The sequence below is a fragment of the Lipotes vexillifer genome, unplaced genomic scaffold (genome assembly GCF_000442215.2).
Source record: "Lipotes vexillifer unplaced genomic scaffold, Lipotes_vexillifer_v1.1 scaffold383, whole genome shotgun sequence".
NCBI classification, from domain to species: Eukaryota; Metazoa; Chordata; class Mammalia; order Artiodactyla; family Lipotidae; genus Lipotes; species Lipotes vexillifer.
In genome coordinates, this window is record NW_006772850.1 from 735,294 (window position 1) to 760,168 (window position 24,875).

A 24,875-nucleotide genomic window follows, 5' to 3' on the forward strand; every position below is an offset into this window, starting at 1 on the left:
CCTTCGGGGCTGCGGGCGGCGCGCGCGGAGGGCGGGCTGCGCCGGGGACTCGGCCTTGAGGCCTCCCCGCTGCCTCTGGGAGCGGGTCCCCGGCGGCGCCGCGGCGTTTGCACAGCGGAGCTGGTCCCGCAGGTCCCTGTGGGCCCTTCCTCCGTCGGCACTTTTCTAGACGGGGTCAAAGGGCACATTCGGGCGCAGGGTCAGGCGAGGGCGTCCGGACGGGGCGCCGGAGGGTTAGGAATGTTGGGAGCACGGACCCGGCCGGACGCAGGCTCATGCTCCGCTGTTTCTCCGCCGGACCTTGCCGTGCGGGTGCCGGTGCCGGCGAGCCGACCCCGAGAAATGCGGGGTGCATAGCGGCTCTACGATGTCGTTATGGGGCTGAGGGGCTCATGTTCTGAAGCTCCTAGGACCGTGCGTGGCTCCTGGGAGGTGCTCCTTAGCTATGATAATAAGCGGTGCCGTTTCCATCAACCGTTGTTTTCGTCGGGTGGCTGTGGTCATCGTCCCCGCTCTGAAGGTGCGGGAGATGAGCCACCGGTCAGTTGAGAAGCTGGCCTAAAGTTCTGCTCTTGTGAGTGACCCATCGTGGCTGGATTCAAGCCCCAGTAGTCTGGCCCCAGAGTGTGATTTGTGTGCCGCGGAATTCGAGCTTCATACCTTGTATCCTCCTTGGTTTAATGAATTCTCTCTCTTCAACCTTTAGAATTAATGCTAACAAACTTAGGAGTATATTTCATATTATCTGCGGATATTGTTGCAGTTATTTTAAATTAAGAGAGTTCATACCTGCAGGTTGATTACTACTTCATTAAGAAGGAAATCCCTTTTTCCCTTTTTGTTCTTCAGTGTAACTGTTACAGCTGTAGCAGATGCTTTGAAGTGATGAGGTTTTTGTTACTCTATGCTACACAGCAAGGACAGGCAAAGGCCATAGCCGAAGAAATAAGTGAAAAAGCAGTTGCCTATGGTTTTTCTGCAGATCTTCACTGTATTAGTGAGTCTCATAAGGTAAGTCATGGTTTTTACGGTGTTTCATACTTTGAAGTATTCTGGGTGGGAAGCGGTGTTAAACAACGAAGTGGGACGCTGAATGCCACCATGATCCTTTTTTTGTTTTAACACTTAGAAATTTATTTTATCAACTGTGTTGCAAGATTCCTGCCAGTTTTCTTCTACGTGTGTGTGTGTGTGTGTGTGTGTGTGTTTTGAATTAAACTACATAGTCTTAAAAACTAAGACGAATAATTCCTCTCAACTGTAAATGGGAATAGTAGTATTCGCCTCGTTTTTCTCACGGGGTGCCTGGGAACAAATGAGGTGTGCGTGTTCACAGGAACACGGGAGCTTTCCACCTCATGAATCCCGCTGCCCCATTTGTAACTTCCCTGAAATTCATGCCAGAGTTCCTCCAAGTGAAGAACCATTGAATTCTTTGGTGAAATAGAAGTTAAAGTGGAGGTGTAAGGATCTGCAGAAGACTTGGGACTGCTTGTTTTTATCACTTTCAGTCTCTGCAGAAGTTCCCACCTTAGGATACATGAGATCATAACAGATCTGTGCCCAGACTAACTGGTTTGATTGAGACCCTCAGATTATAGTTTCATACCGTTCAGGCCCTAGCAACGAGCAGGGGCTCCTCCCTAATACCACACAGTGATGTGCCAGCCACTAAGCCCTCGAATTCAGCTTGGTACTTGAAAACCCACCCCTGCAGTGCACTCTCAAGTTCACAACCTCCTCTGGTCTTTTCCGCCTCTCTAGTTGTAAAGACTAGCCTGTCAGCAGCAGAGGTGAATTATAAACTCAGTGTATAGCAGGGAAACCATCAAGTTCCTTGATGCAGCAGGGCTAGGGTGGCCCCGATGGAGTCATTCACCCAGCAGGGAGGGTCCTGGGGGACACCAGCAATCGCAGGCTCCGTGATTCTACAGCACCTTCAAAGTGAATTCACATTGCTGCTGCTACAGGGTGGAGTACAGTTCGAATCTGTCACTACAAACAAAGTCATCAGCATCATATAACCAGCCCTGGTTTGGCCCCCTCACCAGTGACCCCAGTGGGGTCAGCAGCTATTTGAAAGTTAGGTGAGTAGTGAATTTTTTTGCTGCCACCATAGTCATGTTGTTTGCTCTTCCCAGCTGAGTGATTTTTCCAATTGTTCCTGATCCAAGTTTAAATTGATAGCTCTCTGCTTCCTAGATCATGGTAGTCTTTTTCAAACTAAAGTGACTTTAAATTGCATAGAGTTGTGCTGTGTCCTATAAGCCCGGTAAAATGTTAGCTCAAGTCTTTACCTGTTATATCAGCATGAAAAATAAAGTGATGAATTCCTTTGTGCCAAGTTAGATGATATTCTTGAGGAGCAGAGCTCATGGAGTCGATACGAATAGAGACAGGCAAGTGCTTTATTGGAAATACTTCCATTTAGTTGAGAATTAGAATAAGGAAACTTGGTTTGTAAGACTCGGAAACACTGATGATCTCAGTTTACCACTGACGATATTCTCGGCTCTCTGGAACCCTGAGGGAGTCGGGCCCTTCCTGACAGCCAGGTTTCCTGATTTCTGAGGAGTAACACTTTCTTTGCCAACTTTAAAATGCTCTGTGTACCTCTCTGCCATTATGTGATACAGACAACAAGACAGAAAATTAACCTGATTGCTTTGCTGATGTGTTAAGTCAAAAATACATACAGCAATAGATCTCTGACATGACACCCTTATTTTATAGTATGATCTGAAAACTGAAACAGCGCCTCTCGTGGTGGTGGTTTCTACCACGGGCAACGGAGACCTGCCAGACACAGCGCGCAAGTTTGTTAAAGCCATACAGGACAAGACACTGCCGGGTGACTTCTTTGCTCACCTGCGGTATGGATTACTAGGTGTGGACTGTATTTTGTGCACTTACTGTACTGTTGCTGCTGGATTCAACTCTAGTATCTAAATGTATCTTTCAAAGCCATGGTGTGTAATTGCCTGAGTTTTGTCCTTTTTGGGTTTTTATATAAATACTTTATGTATGTATAATATTTGAATGTAAATAAGTGCTGTTTCCCCAGTCTTCACCCCACAGCAGCTCCTCTGCAGAGCCCCTGAGTAGCACCATAACCCCGGGCACACACCAGATTCAACCAGGAAATATTTTCACGATGTTAGTGGCCAGGCCACACCCTAAATCTGCCAGAACAGAATCCCTGAAGGAGCGACCTGGCATGCTGGTGCTTTTTGGCATTGTTGTTGTTGTTTTAAAGCTCTCAGGTGGATGTGATAGCTTCCCTAGGGGAAGACCCATTCCCCTAGGATGTGGTTCTCAGGCCTGGCCATGCACTGGGATCCACTGGGGGAGTTTTCCTTCCAATTCCATTATTTTGAGCCCCCTTCCAGTGATTCTGACTTAATTGTTCTGAGGTAGGGTCCTGGTATCAGTATTTTTTAAAGCTCCCAGGGGACTGTAATATGTATCCCAGCTTAAGAAGCACTGGCCTAGGGCTCTGTGAAGTATAAGTTTAAAATATTAAAGGATCAGAGGACCAGCTCAGCAAGATAGGACACGAGAGAGGGAATTCAGGGTCCATTTGCCTGTCTTGTGATCTGTATTCACCTTTGAGAACTAGTTTGGGGAAGGTATCTAGGAAGGATGGAATGTGCTATGATAAATAATTGGTTAGAGATTTGAGGTTGTGACCCTGGCCAAGATCTGTCGTGTAATGTATTCAAGAGAGCATTTTAGAGTGTTCACATCTTTTTAATTTGTTTTCTTCCAGTTTCTTTATTTTCAAGAGTGGACATGTACATATTGCTTTAAAAATTCCTCAAAAAATTATTTAAAAGGAAACACTAAAGCTTATCCAACCATTTTAGTCAGTCTTAGGCCCATATATGGACCCACCAATTGCTTACCTCATTCTTGTAGGAAAAATCCAGGAAGACAATTAAACAACTAAGAAATGTAAGCTTTTAATTTTAAATTTTCAACTAAGTATGAAAATATTAGTCCATTTCTTACCAGGAAACATAGAAGCAATTCTTAATTTATCCAACACAGAAATAGAGCAAATAAATGGTTGGTTGTGTTTCAGATGTAACCTCTTCATGTTCTAGATTAGTAGTCAGTAAACAGTAAAGGACAAGATAGTAAATATTTTAGGCTTTGCAGGCCACTGGTCTCTATACCATCTACTTATCTCTGTTGTTGTCGCTTGAACCTGCCATAACAAGGTGTGAACCAGTGGACCTGGCTGTGTTCCAATAAAACTTTATTTACAAAGACAGTGGGTGGTAATTGGCTCACAGGCTATAGTTGCAGACCCTGCAGTAGATTGGAAAAGTCTGCAAATACAGATATTACATGTTTTTAATCCTTGTTTACAGATTGCCATATTTTTACACAGATTCATGGAAACAAAAATGTGAGATCTATTTCTGTTAATAGTGGTCCAAAGAATTTATTTGTTTCTATTTGTATACTTAGTATTTCTCAAGGAAAAAATAAGAAAATGTGAAGCTATACATTATTTCTTGTTCCATCACCAGCAGCATGGAATGATATTGTTTTAAATGTTTTGTTTCTCTCTTCTGTATGTGGTTAAATTTAAACCTTATTGCATACTAATAACCTATTTGGGCTCTTTAGGTCTGGGTGATTCAGAATACACATACTTCTGTAATGGGGGGAAGATAATTGATAAACGATTTCAAGAGCTTGGTGCCCAGCGTTTCTATGACACTGGCCATGCGGATGACTGTGTAGGGTAAGAGCAACATATTTTCTGTCATTTCCAGTAAACGTTGTTTGTACATGATGAAAGTTAGTGAGTTTATAAAAGGGGTTCACTTTTGATTTATCACTAAACTTCAATCTTGAAAGTCTTATTTTAGTTTTGTTAGCTGTTTTTAATTTTAGCACCAAAGAAGACCATCCAGAGTTTCACTTATCTATTTTGCTGATTTTTTTTTATGTGCCTTATCCATCTCAGTATCTGTTAATGGAAGAAACTAGGAGAGGTGCCCCAGTACAGTTACCTTAGTCTTAAAAGTGCGTAGGTGTTTGCAAAAAGTCAGCATTTTCTTTAGGCACTCGGGTAGCATGTGCCCACGGGAGCGACTGGACTTGGGACCTCCCACGTGAAAGGTGCCCAGCAGGCCACGAGTTACAGTTGGAGGATGCGGGTCAGAGGCCTTCCCGGCACACTGGCTCCTTGGTGTTCTCCCTCCTATTGGCCATTTGCCACCATGCCAACTGGAAATATAATTTCTATTTCATTAATTTTTTCTTGTTTTTACAACTCAGCATTTCACTCTATGGGCCACCTTTCAAATGTTCCTAATGTCTTAATTCAGAAACCTCACAGGTACTGAGCTACAACTTATGCTGTCGTTTATCCTTGAACAGCTTTAGCCAGATAACAGCACTCACACACACACATTTGATTCTTTTTCTACTAGGCGTATGTACTAAGTAAATCTCACCCACTAGATCTGTGTTTATGCATCATGACAAGTTCAGCAAAGGTCGTGCTTTTCTACATATATCACCTTGCCCGGGTGTGTTGGAGACACTTCTGTTTCCCCATAACTCAGCGTTTGAGTCCCCTACATCCATCGTTTTCTGCAGCTGTGATACTGTGGGTTTGTTCCTTCTCCCCAGGGCATATGTCCTGTCTGGTGACAAAGCTCTACCACATTTCCTTGCATGTTATCTTTTTTGTCCCTTTGTATTGGGCTTCCCCCCAACCCCGAACCTTGTTGGCATTAAATGTTTATTGTCCTGTATGAGCTATTTAATTGCTAAACCCTTATAAATCCATTAGTCCTATTGCTCAGTTCATATTTTACTTAAGAGGATTTCGGTTTCCCTGTTCATTTATTGGATCGAGCATTAAAATCCTTGAATGTATATTTCAGCAGCCTGCATCTCTTAAGTTGTCAACCTAAATACTCTTTTTTAAAATTAAAATATTTTCAAGGACACATCTTGGCTTAAAGTACCACCACACTGAAGGGGTTAAGAATGTAGACTGGAGTCCATACATCTGGGTTCAAATCCTTGATTTTCCCCACTTACTGACTGTGAAACCTTGGTCAGATTACTTAAACTTTTTGTGCCTTGGTTTCTCCCTTGTAAAATAGATAATAATAGTACATGTTGCATCAGGTTCTTTGGAGCATCAAATGAATTAATACAAGTTGTTATTTTAGAACAGTCCCTGCCTTGTCGTAAGCATGCAGCAAGCATGAGCTTTCTGATTTATGGGTATTATCATCTTACTGTTTCTGAGGTGTGAGAATGGGGTTTTAAATGTAGCTGTCATTATTGAACTGCGGATTTTATATGCTTGCTCTTCCAAAGGCCCCTGAGGGATAGATGTACTGTGTAACCAAATTTGGAACTAGTACTGTGTGAGCACCAAATGAATATGATGAAATTATGGTCAAAGTTGCAATGACATGGAGGTCTAAAATATGTCTCCTCTTAATTGTCATTTATCTTTATGAATTGGAATTTAATCGATAACTTGTTTGAGTGTGATTGAAAATGACAAAGATGTTATTCGCAAGGTCCTGATGCAGTCTTTCTTAGCAATTCTATGCACTCTGTGTGCAGTTTCTGTCCAGGGAGTGTAGGGACTGTTATTGTTGAGCCCTCATACTTTGCTAGTAGTAAATAGATTACTGTATTTTAAAACATACTTATGATTTTCTTAAATTAATTAATTAATTAATTTTTGGCTGCGTTGGGTCTTCGTTGCTGTGTGCGGGCTTTCTCTAGCTGCGGCGAGCGGGGGCTCCTCTGCGTTGCGTGGGCTTCTCATTGCGGTGGCTTCTCGTTGCGGAGCACAGGCTCTAGGCATGCGGGCTTCAGTAGTTGTGGCACACAGGCTCAGTAGTTGTGGTTCACGGGCTCTAGAGTGCAGGCTCAGTAGTTGTGGTGCACGGGCTTAGTTGCTCCACAGCATGTGGGATATTCCCGGACCAGGGCTTGAACCCATGTCCCCTGCACTGGCAGGTGGATTCTTAACTACTGCGCCACCAGGGAAGTCCCCTGTATTTATGATTAATTCAGCTTTCCTAAAGGATTATTGCTTTTTCCCCCTGTGGTCAGCCTGCCTGGAAATTTTACCAGAATAATTGCTCAGAACTGATCGAAGGTTTGAACTATTAGTCAAAAGTGTGTTAATCTGTAGTGGTTTCTTGGTAATATTTTAATCTGTGGGAAACAAAGATCAGTAAATTGGCTAGGCAAAAAAAAAAAAAAAGATGATGCATTCACTTGATGTAATTATCATTTGTGATATTAGAGTAGACTTGGATTTTGGGTAAGTACTGTTAGCCTCATCAGAATTTAGCATGCCTGTTTAAAATTACAGCTTCTTAAATTACCAACTCTATTTTAGGAAGTTAAGAGGAATCACACTCCTATTACCTTTTACTAAATTATCTTCATTTTTGCTCTCTGAATTTTTTACAGTGCAGCGCTAATGAACACAATAATGTTCTGCTTTTTAGCTTAATCATTCATAAGTATTTTTTGTATTCTGAACAGCCTCTATATTTAGTGTTTTTGACAGTTGCACAGCATTCTGTCAAATGGACAGATTCTGCCATTATCCAATTGTTATGTATTTAAATGGAGAACTGAGGCATTTGTTTCTTTTTTCCTTTTTTATTACAATCCAGTTTAGAACTTGTGGTTGAGCCATGGATTAACGGACTCTGGGCCGCCCTGGCGAAGCATTTTCTGTTGAGTAGAGGAAAAGAGGGGATGAATGGAACTCTCACAATGGCATCTAATGCCTCCTGGAGGACAGACCCCGGGACACCGGAATTACTACACATTGAATCACAGGTCGGACTTCTGAGATTAGATGATTCCAGACGAAAGGATGCTGAAGTTTTAGAGCAAAGTGCAGTGGACGGAGGTCAATCGAATACATTGATTGCAGACTTTGAGCCCTCGCTTACCCGTTCAATACCCCCGCTTTCACAGGCCTCTCTGAATATTCCTGCTTTACCACCAGAATATTTACAGGTGCATCTGGAGGAGTCCTTTGGCCAGGTAAGCAGTTTTACTTTATGTGCCGTGGGTGGTGGTGGTGGTGGTGTTTTTTAAATTACATTATGATGGAGTCCAGCAGACTGTGGCGTGCAGGGAGAGTGTGGTCTCCCACCTCTCTTTTGTAAATAAAGTTTTATTGGAACCCAGCCATGCCTCTCCATTCATGCGGTGCCTGTGGCTGCTTCTGCACTGCAGTGGCAGAACTGAGTAGTCACTGGAGAGGTGCTACCTCCACACATTGCACACCTGCTTGTGTTGTTACATTCCCTTTCTTTGAAGAAGGAAATGGTTAACAACTCAGTTTCTCCATTATTTTGGAGAATTAACTTCTTGGTTTCTCACTTTATGTGTCGGCCAGATGAAGGCAAGTTGTTGTGGGCAGTCAGGAAATTATCGCAGCAGCTAAACTCAGAGGACTCATGTATAGGAAAATCTTTTTCCAGTATGGATTTTTGATATTCTGGGTTACTTCACTTCGTGGGTTTTTCTTTTTCTTGATAATATCTTACACATATATTTTTGTCTATATTAAGTCTTTTTCTCTTTGCATAGAGTAGTTTTCCTATCAATAAATAAATGACTTTAAAGTGGTCTGTAAATTTTTGAGCATCAAGTTGAATAATAGCTAATATTACCCCACGATTGCCAGTGTATGGTACTCTGAAATTTCTTCCAACATGCTTAGAATAAATTTCCAGTGCAGCCAATCTTGTAATGCAGAGCCAAGCCCTCTTTTTTAGAGTGGCTGATTGGAGTCCCACAGGGGCTTTCTCACATAAACCACACCTTTAGTAGTGTTTTTCTAATGCGTTCAGATAAACAGGTATGGTTTGATATGACCAGCCATGGGTTATTGCTTTTGCACTTATACTTCATTATTTATTAAGTGGGTAAATCACAATAAGTACATTGTAGTCAGGGCTGGGAACAGGCATGGGTGGCTCTAGTAAACATGCCGGGCTGGTGGGAGCAGGGTGCATGGACTTGTGGAGAGCCAGCCCCCGTGTGCTCGCTGCAAGGACGGGTGCATGTGGCAGAGGCGGTGAGCGCTGACTGATCTGACAAGGCACTTCACTGAGAATCTGCCGAGAGTTTCTTTTATGGTAGGTATCATTAAATAGGCTTGAGTTGTTGGTAATGTGGTTAAAAGATTTTTAAAAATCTCAACTATTTAAGGGAAACTTGTGTAAATGTGTTCAAAGGATATCCTAGAGGGTAAGGGGTTGGGGAAAAAAGTTTCCTTTTTTAGGTCATCCTCTTGGGATCATCGCCTTGGGGGCAGGGTGGGTGGGAGAGGGGAAGCAGGATTGGCTGAGTGGGAAGCTGAGCTTCAGTGCAGCCGTAAGAAAGCCTTCAGCTGGACCCACTCATGCCACACAGTGTCGTCTCCCCATCCCTTCTGCCTCTAACACCGTGGGATCTCCTGGACTGTGTAGTACAAGCAACACAGCCTCCAATGAGCGTGTCACGGGGTCCTGCTGCAGAGCTCCTTCCTGCTCTGGGCCCCCCTCAAAGCTGGCCACTTTTGTGTTGCCTGGTGTTTGGGTTGGAGCAGTATCTCAGTATCCCAGAGCCTGAAGAGAGGCCTGCAAGGTGTAATGCATCTCTCTAGGTGAAGTGAAGTGCAAGATGAGATAGTGTATGCTTTACTTGGGAGGGGATGTCCTGACACGCACCAAACATTGGAATCCTAAAAATTGTACTTACACCACAGGCCCTCAATCTCCATAAGGCACAGAAGACTCCAGCATCATCTGATTAGCATAATGGTGTTGATACTGTGGACTAGTGTGATGTTTTGCTGAGTGTCCAGATGTTCTACATTTATTCGCACTGTCTTGTACCAGCAAGCAGGAACGATGTCATGGTCTTGGGGCAAAATTGTAAATGTTCAAGTGAAAGTGAACATGTCTAGTCCTCTTTATGGATAGAAATGGAAAAGAGCACCTTAGCTAAACCTTTGTCCACGTGCCACGTGCTATTTCTTTTTGCATAGTTCGTTAGGAAGACGGTTAGACCTTTACATGAAAAATGGTAGTATCTGATATTTTCCGTATATCTCAGAAATTCTAAAGTCTAATAGGCAAGTTTAAGGTGTAGATGAGCTTCTCTTCTGAAAGACTGAGAGGCATATGTCTGTTGCCATTTACCTTAGGGAAGAATACTTAAATAGGGCATTTTAAAAGCTCCTGTAGCTCTCACCTTGTCACTAAGTGAAGCAGTGGTAAGTATAATTGAAAACTGCATTTAGTAATATTTTATCACATTTGTTTCTCAAGGAGGAAAGCCAAGCACCTGTGACCTCAGTGGATCCAATTTTTCACGTTCCAATTTCAAAGGCAGTTCAACTGACTATGAATGATGCCATAAAAACCACTCTTCTGATAGAATTGGACATTTCAGTAAGTTACAGAATGTGTTTCTGAGCGCAGGGATGTTGTCAGCAAGTGCAGAGACTTGTGCTGTGTCCTCATCTACACACTCAGGAAGAGTGAGGTCTGTGGCTGGACAGCGGCGTTTTTATCCTTGACCCATCATTTTTTTCTCTCCGCCTCATACCTTTTCTTTTCACTTCAAGGAGGGCCTAAAATGAGTGACTGGAGGTGATTCTACTTGAGAGCATAGTGTTGCTGCCTTACTCATTAAGCCGTGAAAGAATAATGGAATCAGAGCAGTATTTCCATATAAGAGCCCCTGGAAAGGAAGCTGTTTATCTGACGTCAGCGGCTAGTTGGAAGTAGAGCCAGACTAGACAGTCATGTGACATTCACTTCTCAGAGTGGTGGTCCTTGTTCCTTTGAGGACCTGGAAGAAATCACGGACCCACTCTCCAGAAGAATGATTATATATAAACACTTTGCACACAGTTTTTGGGCATTTATGTGCTCCCTCTCTGAACCCCATCCATGAGGCTTCCCCAGCCGCTGCCTCATTGGCCTCAGGTTAAGAAACTGGTTGTACGTCCTCACAGCCACGTAGCTCAGCCCTTGACAAGGGCCCTGCGAGGTTCCGTGGGCTGGGCTCTCAGAAGAGGGTGCACCAAGGCCGTCGATGTGGGTTTAATTGAGTTTCTCATAGAAAGAAAGAAATGTGACAGGCGTCAGAACTAGATGGTTTTGCTTACGTAGTATTGAGTAGTTGCATTTTCCTTTTGAACATTTTAATCCATATTGCTAAATATCATATGTACACCAAACCATTTCACTCTTGTTCTGTACTTTCGTCATAAAGAGGCGAGGTTTGGCCGCCTGGTAGGGACGGCCTGTGTCCCTCTCAGGCTAGAGGTGTGAGCATGTGTGGCCAGAAGCCCCTCTCCAGAGCGTTCCATACCCCGCACCGCTCTAAGTAGACCTGCTGTGGGAGGTGGCTCCACCTGGAGCCCAGGTTTGTGCACGACCAGTACCGAGCCCGGTGGTTTGACGTCATGTGTCATTAAGGGAAAAGAAATTGCTCTCCCCGACCCCTATTCCTCCCCAGAGAAAAGGAGTAAAGAAAGGAAATTGAAAACCAGTGCAGACGGCCTTAAGTAGTTTCTTTTGCTCCTAATATGTGTGTGTGTATATGTTTTCATGAGAGGACTTTTACATGGATTATTAAAACACTACTTAACAGAGCACCTTAATTTTTAGAAGAGGCAGAGGGTCTTAATTTCTAGTCTGTGAATACTCAGTATAAAGCAAAACATTGGATAACTACAGAATTTCTTTTAAAAAATAACTCCTAATAAAAGTATATTTGTTTGGTTACTTGGGCTTATTTGTTAGAAACAAAATAATTCTAATTGCAATAAACTAATTCATTTATTCAAATGGTCATATATTTAAAACTCTGTTACCTCACAACTAAAACTCTTTTAACTCACGTGGAATTTTTTGTATTTCATGTTGGTTCTTCTCTAGAAAACAGATTTTTCCTACCAGCCTGGAGATGCCTTTAACGTGATCTGTCCCAACAGTGACTCAGAGGTACAGCACCTACTCCAAAGACTGCAGCTCACAGACAGGAGAGAACATTGTGTCATCTTGAACATTAAGGCAGACACGAAGAAGAAAGGTACAGCCCTGATCTCTTATTTCCCAGGATGTCATTGGGCCAAGGGATTGGAGGTGACCAGGGCGAGTCTGCACAGATGCCCGGGGGTCGGCCATGGATCAGCAGGCGGAACACAGCCACTTGCTGGTCTTGGAGGTTTTTAACTTTCACATCAAGTACCCTGAATGAGTCAGTTACACTGAATGAGATGGTAATAGAGTTTATGCTTATTGGATGCTTACAGACATTAAAAGTGAAGTTGAAGAATCAGCTTTTTCCAAACTCTGGAAATCAGCAAAGCTTGCAGCAAACTGGGGAACGCTTAAAAAAATGAACGTAACTGTGTTTGGAGAAGCAGGTTGGTTAGTTGGGCTGACTTGTTAGGCTGTTTTTTGCAATCAGCATTATTTTGTTTCTAGGTTAGCATATTGTTATGCAAAAAAAGACTGTATTATATGAATCTTTTTTAAAAGTCTTTTGTTGGGAGTTCCCTGGTGGCCTAGTTGTTAGGACTCCAGGCTTTCACTGCCGGGGATGAAGTTTAATCCCTGGTCGGGGGAACATCCTGCAAGCCACATGGCACGGCCAAAAAAAAATTATTTTTTTTAATGTTTGTTTCTCATAGCATATTTGTTTTTGCTTATTTAATATATGAAAATAATTGCTTGCTCCATAATTAAAGGAAGTTATCTTTTTAGTTATTTGCTTAGAATCTTGAACTGGAATTCAGTCGGTTCTGAAGTTCTTTTTGAGGATGATAGGCAGTGTTATTGGACCACTGCCATCTTTTGGCTTTTTGTTCCTTTCTTTTGTTCAGTGGTTTTGGATAATTTCCCTTTCTTTTGTTCGGTGTACTTAGATTTGGTAGGTATGGCTGGTATAGTAGTGCTGTTCAATTTATAACCATTGTTTTTGTAAAGTGGGTTTTTTCTTCTGTATTCCTTTTGAGGAAATTTTTTGACTGAATAAACATTGCCACACGTCATATTGCCACAAGTACTTTGATAGCACTATAATGTAAAATATTACAGCTATTAGTGTTTTTAGGGATGGAAAACATTGTCTTCTCTATTTTCTGTGTCACTGACTCTTTCCCGTCTGCCTGAAAAGGAGCAGCCTTGCCCCAGCATATACCTGAGAAGTGTTCTCTCCAGTTCCTTCTTACCTGGTGCCTTGAAATACGAGCGGTTCCTAAGAAGGTATTTTTCTTTCTTCTTTGGGTGACTATTTAGGGTTTGTCTTTATAGGGTTTATTAAATCTGGTATGTGCCCTTTGAAGGCTTAGAAAATATGGTCTTCACAGCATGTGTTCAAAATAGTTCCCAAGGTGTGCAGTGTCTTTGTAATTGTCATGAACAAATATTTTTATGTTGTGCTTATACTGAAATTTTTTGTTTTCTACTGAAATGAGATTTTTAAAGTAGGGCTTTTTCTTAATCTTATTTTTCTAGACATTAACTTGATGTAGCATGGTAACTAGTGATGAAAGTGGCCCTAGGTAGCATGTGTTTTCCAGCTGTACGTGGACACTTTTTCTCTGGTGGGCAGGAAGCTTGGCGTGTAGGGCTTTTCCACTGCTTGCCACCTGTTTAATGTTGTGAAGACCCCTTTTGTGTAAAAACCTGTACTTATTTATTATGTCAGAATTCTGCAGGGAACATTGAAGGGTTTTGGTAGGTTATATTGATGTTTAGATGAATTTGGAGACAGAAAGATCCACTAGATGTCAGTGTTATGCCGGGAACTACTGATTTTGTTATAACCATGTTACTCAAGTGGATATTCATGGGTATACTTTCCAAGTTGTGCTTTACCAAACTTGTATTGCCAGTGAGCATAAATAGTACTATTATTCGGCTACCCTGTCCGCAGTGCAGTGTTTATTCTGTATTTTATTATTGTGTTTACTGCATTTGTAGTCTTTGGGAAGTGAACTACTTTATGGAGAGGCTTAGTCCTAGATAGAATTTGAGTAAATATACGATTCACTATGATGAGAACTCCTTGATTAAATTAAATAGTTTCACAATTTTAGTTTAACTCTTCCATTTCTGAAAATTTCGTGAAGTACATATTTAAAAATATATCTTTCCTTACTGCAAAAGTAATATGCTTATAAAAAGTCTGGACACAAAAGTAAGTAACTCAGGAAGCAAAAGTCCTTCATAATCAAACCCCAGCAATTAACAGTTGGATTTTGTTTTGCTAAGGAAAAATGAGGTCATGTAGTATATGTGCTGTTCTGCAACATGCCTTTTTTTACTTGAAAGGAAATGAGTTTGGATATGCCAGCATGGAAAAGTACTGAAGATACTTTTAAAAGATGCTATGTGTGCAACACAGTTGTTGATTTGAGGACTTCCCTGGTGGCGCAGTGGTTAAGAATCCGCCTGCCAATGCAGGGGACACGGGTTCGATCCCTGGTCCAGGAAAATCCCGCATGCCACAGAGCAACTAAGCCCATGCACCACAACTACTGAGCCTGTGCTCTAGAGCCCGAGAGCCACGACTACTGAGCCCACGTGCCACAACTGCTGAAGCCCTCGCACCTATAGCCCATGCTCTGCAACAAGAGAAGCCACTGCAATGAGAAGCCCACGCACCACAACGAAGAGTAGCCCCTGCTCGCTGCAACTAGAGAAAGCCTGCACACAGCAATGAAGACCCATTGCAGCCAAAAATAAATAAATTAATTAAAAAAAAAATTTTTTAAGAAAAAACAATTGTTGATTTGATTATGGACAGTTGGTTGTTTCCAGTTTTCCACTATTTAAAAAACCTACATAGGTGAACAATCTAATTCATCTTTGCACACTTGTTTGAAGTCTTTTTAATGTTTTTATTTATTTTTATTTATTTATTTTTTGGTTGCGCTGGGCGGTGTGTGGGATCTCAGTTCCCCGATCAGGGATCGAACCCATGCCCCCTGCATTGGAGGCATGGAGTCTTAACCAGTGGACCGCCAGGGAAGTACCTGAAGTCTTTTTTATTTTTATTAAAAATTGTTTTAAAAAACTTTTTTTTAGATTTATTTGTATTTATTTATTTAGGCTCTGCCGGGTCTTAGTTGCAGCATGCAAATTCGTAGTTGCGGCATGCATGCGGACTTAGTTCCCCAACCAGGGTTCAAACCCTGGGCCCCCTGCATTGGGAGGGCAGAGTCTTACCCACTGGACCACCAGGGAAGCCCCCTGAAGTCTTTTTTAAAAAGTAAATTCCTTGGAGTAAAATTACTGTGTTAAAAATATTTCTAACTTAAGTTTTAGTAACGTTTGTCAGTTTGTTTTCTGCACAGTGCTATATTTCCTATTTTAGTACCATGAAGTTTCTGTAATTGTAAAGTGAAAAATATTGTAAAGGATTTACAATTGCTACTATTTTAGCCTGTAATTTAGGGAATTTTATTGACTTGAGAAGGCGTGGTGTGAAGTGTTCTTGGTAAACTCCTGTCTTACTAGAGATTCATGCAGAGACCTGGGGCTTTACGCCACGACGTTTCCCAGGTGCTTGTTCTGTGTCCAGCACTTTGAAGAAGCCATGTAATTTGTTGGTATCTGGATGGTTTAAGCAGGGATTCTTGGCTGGGCCATTGGAAACCCGTGATCCTCACAGGAACATGGATCTCATTTTCCCTGTTAAGGGCATCCAGCCCTCTGGGATGTGGGAGCCATGGAATAAAAAGTAGTGGTGCCCACTCGAGTTTCAGGTAGCTTTGATGCAGATGACTTGCCGAAGTTCTTTGCTTCCCGTGAGTAATGGGAGTTTTATGTGTCCCATGATGGATGTATGTGCTTGGAATTGCATTAGAACCAAAAGCTGTCATTAGCAAGTTTGGTCTTTTGCCCAAGAGTTTGGACTTGGTTCAGTCTTTGAGACTAGGGATCTGGGACTTCCTTGTTTTGCTTTATTTATGTTCGTCTCCTCCTCTTTCCACGATGGGTTCGAGGTGACTCAGAGTCCCCGTGCAGGGGTGTGGATGTTCTGGCTCTCACTGTTTGTCAGCCTCTGCCCGTGTCCGCATTTCCTTGCATTTGTGTTGAAGCGCACGTGCTCCCCAGGAGCCGTGCTTTTGCCTGCGTCCCGTGCCCTCCTGTGGCTCTGCCATCTCTTTGGCTGCCCGTCACTTCCTTTCTTCCATGCAGCCCGCCTTCGGCTCAGACCTGCCTTCTGGGGAGCCTCTGGCCTCAGAAGCCCTGAACGTCCGTGTGCCCTGGTGGATAGGCAGCCTGTTGCACACTGGTTACTTCTTGACTTCTGTTGCTCTCACTCGCCTGTGAAGCCTTTTGGGCAAGTTAGGTGTCCTCTTTGCCCCGTGCTTTACCTGCCCAGTGCCTGTCATAACAGTGGTCAAATAAATATAGAAATCTGGGTTGCAGTCATCAGCTAAGGCGAGAACAGGTACTGTGTCCTGAGATAAAAACGTTAAGTTGTGAGACTTGCTGATTACTCACATATACCTGCCATGTAATTTGAGATTGGGTTGGTTTAAGATACAGGGAAGGTGACCAAAAATGGAACATGAAAGTGGGGTTTGCCTAACAGGCTGCCATTAAAACGAATAACAAATGAAATGCTCTTGTCCTGACCACACTCCTAGTGACCACACTCACTTTTTCTTGGATAACTGGGCACATCCCCAGGTGGATACTCAGCCAGCGTTCTAATGGCTGTAACCACAGAGCGCGTGGTGATTTAAGTCGGCTTCCTCGACCACAGGCGTTCTTGCGAGCCCTCGTGGACCACACTGGCGACGGCGCGGAGAAGCGACGGCTGCAGGAGCTGTGCAGCAGGCAGGGGGCGGCCGACTACAACCGCTTCGTCAGAGACTCCCGTGCCTGCCTTTCAGACCTCCTGCTGGCCTTTCCGTCCTGCCAGCCTCCGCTCGGCCTCCTGCTTGGTGAGTGGATGCTGTCACAGTCACCCCTGCCCCGGGGGGCAGCCTCTCCATGGTAAGAGCACCTTTGAGTTCTTTGCAGGCCTGTGGGAGTGCATCTCAATCACTGTGATCAGTAAGTAAGCGTCTTACAGCTGCTCTTCACGCTGCCTTGACAGCTGAACTGCCTTCTTGAAGTCGAAGGATCTCTCTTCCAAGCTTAAATTTTTATTTTTTAATTTTTCTTTCCTACCACTGTCACTGTCATTTCCTCTCTTAATATAGCCAGCCTTAATTCTCTTAGTCAAATTTTATCTAAAAATGAGGTTTCCAAGAAAAGGATCTTTTTCAAAGATAGTGATAATTGATGGAGTCTGGTGAAGCGTGCGCTCTGTGTGCAGGGTACAGAAATGTTCCCACCTGGGGAGGTCCACCAGTACAAACAAGTGGCCTTACTCACGGTGCCCCGGGGCATTAGCCTTGGGAGAGACAAAACATCCAGATGTAAAAAGATCATATGCTGTTTTTTTGCCCAGATTGTGTCTTCTGGTCCTCATACTCCAACAGAAGAGAGTTTAAGATCTTCCCTGAGGAGCTGGCCTCAGGAATTGGAGACGTTTACTAGGGACAGTGACTATAAGAATCTTATAGGATTTTAAAACCTTCGTTACTTTCCTATGCTTTTGATTTTGTCGTCTCCTCTCTCTTTTCCTTGGTGATAAATAGTAAAATGTTTAAAATTTGCATTTGTGTTTGGTGACAGGAAAACAGGTACTTTTTACCCAAGGTCCCTTTTGATGCCGAGTACGGTTAAGGACACTCCGCTTTACGAGTCGGGCCGTACCCCTTTCCCTTTTTATTTCTTAGTGTTCTCTTTCCTCCTCCTCAGAGTGGTGAGGCTGCCGTTCCTGCGTTCCTGTGCGAATGAACACTCGTACCCCTCCTCAGTTGAGTCTTTTGAGCTAATAGAGGTGTTGGGATAACAACCAGACACCCATTAGGGAAGTTATAAGAAGTCTTGTAAAGCTGTTAATCATGGGAAAATTGTTCCAATTCTTTTTATAGATTTTCTGTTACCTTTTTAAGCTTATATGTATCATTTATTATATAGTTATGTAAAAAAATTAAAGGCATTGAGACATAAAAGTTTTAATTATTTTCTAATTTCTGTAAGAAAACTTGATATAACTAAAGTATTAAGGTGAGCCCTCTATTAAACCTTATCCTGATATTACAACTGTAAGACATTTTAGAAAGGTCTTTCTAAATTTTTGCTAAATAGCTATCAAAAATATAACATATGGAGCACAAAAAATTATCAGGGTTTGATAGTGGACAATCAGATACTCAAATACTGACTTCTTAATCTCTTTTTAAAAGAGTACCTATGTATCTTAAAACCACTAGGTTTCTGGATAACTTGATTGAATAATGTCCACCATTACACTCCTGATTTTTTGTTATTATCATATAAATATTATGAAGGAAAAATATTTCAAGCCTAAGTATTTTCCATAGTCCTTAATCTTTTTTGGGTCATGATCTTTTTTCAAATCTGGAAACTCTGGACACACCCCAGAAAACAGTGTAATTGGTTCCTTGACTCTGAGGCCCATTCATGGACCCTACTCTTACTGCCCTTTGATGTTTAAAAAAAAAAAAAAAAAAAAAACAGCTTTTAGGTAGAAATACTGAGTTCAGATTGGGGAAATGTGATATGTCTGGTCTTTAAGAATTGGAAAAAAGTATTTAGTGATATTTTACTTAGACACAGTGAATTTATGTGTGCTCTGAAATATGATTTAAAATTAAAACAAGTTATTTAGAAATTCTAAATAAGAAAATAGGAATCAAATTCGTATCTTTACATATAATTTACATATATACTTATAGTTTATTTTCAGTAGGAATGAATTAATAATTGCTTATTTTAATTTTTTTCTAGAACATCTTCCTAAGCTCCAACCCAGACCATATTCATGTGCAAGGTACTCACGTTTATTAACGTAATACTTAGCCTCTTTCTCCTAAAATGTAATGAAACTCCGACTTCCAAATGCTTAGTAGCTGCAAATCCATTTACTGAAAACTTAGCAGATTTGTGTAGGACAGTAGCAGACGTGATGCAGAGTGAAGAAGAGCAGGGTTGGACTGTGTCCTCCCGGAGTTCATAGGGTGTGGCTCCCGTGGTCCAGAGCCGTGTCCCCACTGAGCGAGTCTGCAGGTCCTCCACCTGTGGCCTTTACTGGTGTGCCCGGCCGCCTTCCCTGGGTGGACGTAGGGAAGAGGGAGGAAAGCTGGTATAAATCTCATTCAGTCTTGGCGGCAAACAGGTAACCAGAAACTGTCCTGAATGGCATCACAAAACTTGGTCGGGGCGGGGGGGCTTTGAAGTAAGCAGCAGAACTGTTTTCTGAAGAGGAAGAAGGTAGGTTTAGAGCCCATTAGGAAATACCCTCATGCAGTAAAAAAGGCCTAGCTTGGCCTGTATGTGTTAGTCCTGAGGCGGAGTTTACAGACTTATCTCTGTGTCTTTGCAGCTCGAGTCTGTTTCACCCAGGGAAGCTTCATTTCATTTTTAACATCGTGGAGTTTGGGTCTGACACCATGGCGGTGGCTCTGCGGAAGGGCGTGTGCACGGGCTGGCTGGCCACGTTGGTTGAATCGGTTCTTCAGCCGAACACACGTGCCTCCCGGGCAGACGGCGAGAAGGCCCTGGCACCCGAGGTACTAGGAGTGGGCAGTTTGGGCATCATTAGAAGTGTGCTGTTTGCCCGATTAGAAAAAACAATGTAGGGTCCCCTGCATTGTCCATTCCCCTCAAATTATTCAAAGGAAAATTTATGCCCTACTTGAATTTTAATCTCTCTTTTGGAAAGTCAGGAGAACATTACTTTCACTCAGTGTAGTCCATGTGTTTCCTAAATGTGAAAAAGCATGAATTTTGTATAATACATACGCTCTTTGCTTCTTGCTTGTCACATTCATAAAGGAGAAGACCTTTGCGTCAGTGTTCTTGGTAGCTTGGCACAGGAGGAGTCAAGTGCACGGTGAAGGCTGGCAATGAGGAGGAGCCTCATTTTGTGCTCAGTCGGTGTCCTGTGCCCCCAAAGGAGTCGTCATCTTAAAGTGGCAGCTGACAACCAGAGATTAATTTTACGTCCTTCAGTTTGGGGTAGTAGGATTTTCCCCTGCCTGTTTCTTCCCCTTTTGTTGGAGCCGTGGTGTTATTTTATATTTTGATCCACACTTGGCAAAATCTCACGTGAGACTGTACGCATAGGGAGCAATTACCTTCTCCCTCCTCACCCACAAGGATGGTTGAAATTTAAAAGAATTTCAGTCTTTGTCATGAAGTCTTCTCCATGGTATTGAAGAATGAACATGTCAGTTGTAATGTTATCTTATTACTGGTTTGGTTGCTGTAAGTTACTGAAGTTATAAAGTTGACAGCACTTAGGGGGATTTAAGACTTCTGATACACACTTGAGTGAGCTTAAGGGAAGACTAGGGCTTAAAATTGCCCTTTAACTTGGTATTTTCCCAATCTGCTGCCTGGAGCAGGTTCTTCACCATGTGTGTCCCTCATATCAACAAAATATTGAGAACATGAGAAACTTCTTTTTTGTAAAGAAATATTGTAGTACTGACATGAAAGTATTGTGTCACTTCATGATCTCATAAAAATAGCAGATGATCTCCAGAAAGCTAAAAAAAAAAACGTATATTGATGTTGTATTACAGACACCTTTGTGTGCCTTTCACATATTCTTTCTTTCCTCCCTCCTACCCTTTTCTTCTTTCCACATTTTAACAGACCTTTGTGGACTACCCAGTGTCGAGGCACTAGAGGTACAGATAGAAGGGATATAATTTAAAGCTACTTAAATTTCGTTGTGCCGTGTAGCACCATATTTTATTCAGGATCCATCCACCGCATGCCCTCCCCTGACTGGTAGATAGTACTGTTGTTCACAGATGCCCCTGCCCCCTGAGGAAGAGTAGACTTGCCCTCCCATTCATGTGTAGCCTGGCCATGTGACCAGCCTTGGCCAGTGAAAGGTGAGCAGACAGGATTATGCCACATCTCAGCTCTGAACCTAATAGGATGCTGTGGCTTGCCTCTCTTGCTCTTTCGCTCTGACATCAGATGGAATGATTCAGGTCAGGGATGCTCCTTGGGTTTGGATCCAAGTGAAGGAGATCATGGTGCAGAGCTGCAGCCGTTGAGCAGAGCCAGAAGTAAGCGTTTGCTGTTGTAAGCCATCGGAGATTTACAGCAGGAGCTGACTAGTATTCTGGTCTCTGCCATCCCTGGAACATAGGAAGTGTGGTCTCTTTAGCAGTTTCCTGCCATACCCATCCTATCCTGTTTTATTTTGCTTCCTGGGACTTATCATTACCTGTCATTCTATAAATACATGTTTGTTTATTGTCTTTGCCACCCAGTAGAATATAAGTCCCATGAAGACAGATTTGGTTTTGCTCATTTCTCTGTCCTAATGTTTGTCATATTGAGTACCTTCAATAACATTGTTAAGTGGATGAATCAAGTGAATAAGGCTAATATAATATTAATTACAGTTTCACTCCAAAATGAGAACAATCAGTTGATATAGCTCTGCCAGTTCTCCGTTTAAAAAGTACTGTGTTCATCCTGTTGATGAACTTCAGACAATTTTCCTTGAATTAAAGGTTAAAATATATACAATTATACCAGCAGGGAATGGAGGGAAGATTCCTGTCATTCTTAACTGTTATTATCACTCTGTGTAACTAAAGCATATGGCAAAGTGAAACTGAAAGATGAATATATTTACAAATTGATTCCCTTAAGTATCCCTGGCACATGATTTAGAAGAAAACCCTTTTGAAATTATAGCAAAAAGATTTTGTTTATCTATGTATCACTTATTCTAGTTTTGCAACAAACACAGGTAACATGGGACCTAGAGTAGCAAATGTAGCACAGTGTTCTAGTATCTTTGGGGCAGCCCCTTAATTTCTCTTTCGCTTGCCTAATTTTCACTTAAAACCTTTACCCCATCTTGATGTTAATCTTCATTACCCCTTTATGTCCTAACATGAAGAAGAATGTCTTCATTTTTTTGTGCATTTCTTCATGACACCTATAGTGGGTTGCCTACTAGGAAGCAGATCTTTTTCTTGGGCCTAGAAAAACAACTCAATTATTATTTATTCAGTGTTCTACCTCAGATATATCGTGCCTGTCATTTTTAAAATACCTTTGATTTGGATAGAAAAGAAAAATTTACAAGACAGACTTGTTTATTTCTCTGCACTGACAAATGTGTTTGTGGTTTCAGCAAGATTTAATGCTGCTATTTAATTTTATGATGCTTCTTTGAGGGGAAGTTGCACTTTCTGATTTCTTTAGCAGGCATCACCTTGGTTATATGCTTTTGTCTGTTTTTTTTCCGAACTTATGAGCATTGGTTTAATATTTCAGATATCCATATCTCCTCGGGCAACAAATTTTTTCCATTTACCAAATGACCCCTCAGTCCCCATCATAATGGTGGGTCCAGGAACTGGCATAGCACCTTTCATTGGCTTCCTGCAACATAGGTATGTGTTTTCTTTGGCTGGTGAGAAAATGTGTCCCTTGTGGTCCTGGGTGGAAGTATGTAATAGAGAGCTTTTTTGTTTTTTCAGTGGTTTTGAGGATATTGGACTTTGGTTGTAAAATTTTTATTTTAAAATATTATTATCAAATATGTGATAGCATAGCATAATTTGTCACCATGGGAAAAGTAAATATATCTTCTAGAAATTGTGCTTTGTACTGGAACTTCCATTTTTACTCTAGTACATTCTTTTTCTTTTTCCCCTACTGAACCATAGTTTATAGTGCATGTATTTGGGGACAGATTTCAAGCACACCTTTATGTTGTGGTGATGTGCAGCTGTCCCATCTATTCCTTAGCTAGATAAAATTGGTAGTCACAAAGATCCAAGTGCACCAGCAGTTTCAAAGTTAAACCCTTAACATCAGTAATTTTCAACAGAATGATATTAATAAATGTATCTTTGTATTAGAACACAACTATTTTTTATAAAATAAATAAATAATATTGTGCTTCTCTCCCTGTTTGTGAAATAACAATTCTTAGGTAATTTTCCCCAGATAGTGGAGTAATATCCTTTGTACAAGGTCTTTTTGTTGTTTTCTTTTCTTTTTTTTTTTTCTTAAGAAATCAAAAAAGTAGGGCGTGTCCATCATTTCTGAAACATTTCACAGCAGACCATTCTACCTTTTAAAGCCTGGTGCGGGGACTTCCCTGGTGGCGCAGTGGTTGAGGGTCCACCTGCCAATGCAGGGGACACGGGTTCGATTCCTGGTCTGGGAGGATCCCACATGCTGTGGAGCAACTGGGCCCGTGTGCCGCGGCTGCTGAGCCTGTGCTCTAGAGCCTGCAAGCCACAACTGCTAGGCCCATGCGCCACAACTGCTGAGGCCCGTGCACCTAGAGCCCATGCATGCTCTGCAACAGGAGAGGCCGCTGCAATGAGAGGCCCATACACCATGGTGAAGCTTGGCCCCCGCTCGCCACAACTGGAGAGGGCCCACGCGCAACGGTGAAGACTCAACGCAGCCAAAGATAAAGAAAATGAATGAATTTATTTAAAAAAAAAATCCTGGTGCCACTTTTCTATTATGTTAATTGAGAGTTAACTTTTATTCATAAAATTGTTATGAATATTTAGTGTAGAAATTAGTCTGGGTTTCACAATGTGATAATTTGAATTATCCTCACTACAGAGATGTCATATAAAGCTCATAGATGTCTGCATTTCGTAGGTAAGCTAACTTTTTGTAGTGTCTGCTGGAGTGGCCCAGGTACCCTGTGGGTAGTGAAATGTTAATTCAGTACATGGACTTTGAGTGACTGTGAAGGTGGATTTTACAGACCTATCTGGAGAGGTAAAAGGAAAAAGAAAGATTGCTTTTACCTATTCTTTATATCAAACATCTCAACTTTCTTTTTTACTTAGAGAGAAACTCCAAGAACATCACCCAGATGGACACTTTGGAGCAATGTGGTTGTTTTTTGGCTGCAGACATAAGGATAGGGATTATTTATTCAGGTACTTCACAATTCTAGCACTGTAAGACTCAGCCATGCCATACAATGCTAATTTCAGACTTTTTCAACTTTAAATTACAAACCTTCCAGTGACCTATTAGATATTGTATTTCAGAGAGGAGCTCAGACATTTCCTTAAGTGTGGAATTCTGACTCACTTGAAAGTTTCCTTCTCAAGAGATGCTCCTGTGGGGGAGGATGAAGCCCCAGCAAAGTATGTGCAAGACAGCATCCAGCGTCACGGCAAGCAGGTGGCAAGGGTCCTTCTTCAGGAGAATGGTCACGTTTACGTGTGTGGGTAAGTGGCCATCATGCTCAAGTGCCGGGGAGGGGAGGGCAGTCAGTAATGTTTATTAAAGAGACCAGGGACCGATTGGTTAATGATCTGGACATGTATGGATGAGAGATTTGATTCTTAAATACAGGAATAGAAATACAAGCTCTAAAATGATTTTTAACATACACTTAATAGCCAAGAAGTTGGCCAGCGTGGCCACCCCCCCGAAAAAAAGAAAATTAACTCATGCATTGGGGAATGCTTTGTGCTGTTTTAAATACGTTTTTAGCCTCTGAACGTTACATTCTGTCTCAGGATTGATTTTGTTGTATCAGTAAATAGTGAATATGTGATTTGTGCAGTCGACCTAGCCAAGGAAAACAGCTTTGGTTTTGACTCTGAGAATGTGGGTCTAGGATCCTTTTTCTCTAAGGCATAATTTATGATGTCAAAGTTGACATAAGCCAGGAGTCATTCTTATGTTTCATCTACTTTTTTTTTTTTTTTTTTTTTTTTTTTTTTT

At 42.0% G+C, this 24,875-nt stretch overlaps 1 protein-coding gene across 1 annotated transcript in view; it reads left to right on the forward strand.

Moving 5' to 3' along the window:
- The first annotated feature begins 880 nt into the window (after positions 1–880).
- The window catches only part of MTRR (5-methyltetrahydrofolate-homocysteine methyltransferase reductase), a 26,187-nt gene continuing 2,192 nt past the window's right edge, over positions 881–24,875 (forward strand). The window contains exons 1-13 of the mRNA XM_007447925.1: positions 881–1,011; positions 2,734–2,887; positions 4,639–4,756; positions 7,683–8,061; positions 10,341–10,463; positions 11,961–12,114; positions 13,204–13,292; positions 16,810–16,990; positions 18,912–18,954; positions 19,507–19,693; positions 22,437–22,555; positions 23,984–24,076; positions 24,191–24,373. Of these exons, the coding sequence (XP_007447987.1) occupies positions 886–1,011; positions 2,734–2,887; positions 4,639–4,756; positions 7,683–8,061; positions 10,341–10,463; positions 11,961–12,114; positions 13,204–13,292; positions 16,810–16,990; positions 18,912–18,954; positions 19,507–19,693; positions 22,437–22,555; positions 23,984–24,076; positions 24,191–24,373 (1,949 nt within the window). The 5' untranslated portion in view covers positions 881–885. The remainder of the gene's footprint in view (positions 1,012–2,733; positions 2,888–4,638; positions 4,757–7,682; positions 8,062–10,340; positions 10,464–11,960; positions 12,115–13,203; positions 13,293–16,809; positions 16,991–18,911; positions 18,955–19,506; positions 19,694–22,436; positions 22,556–23,983; positions 24,077–24,190; positions 24,374–24,875) is intronic.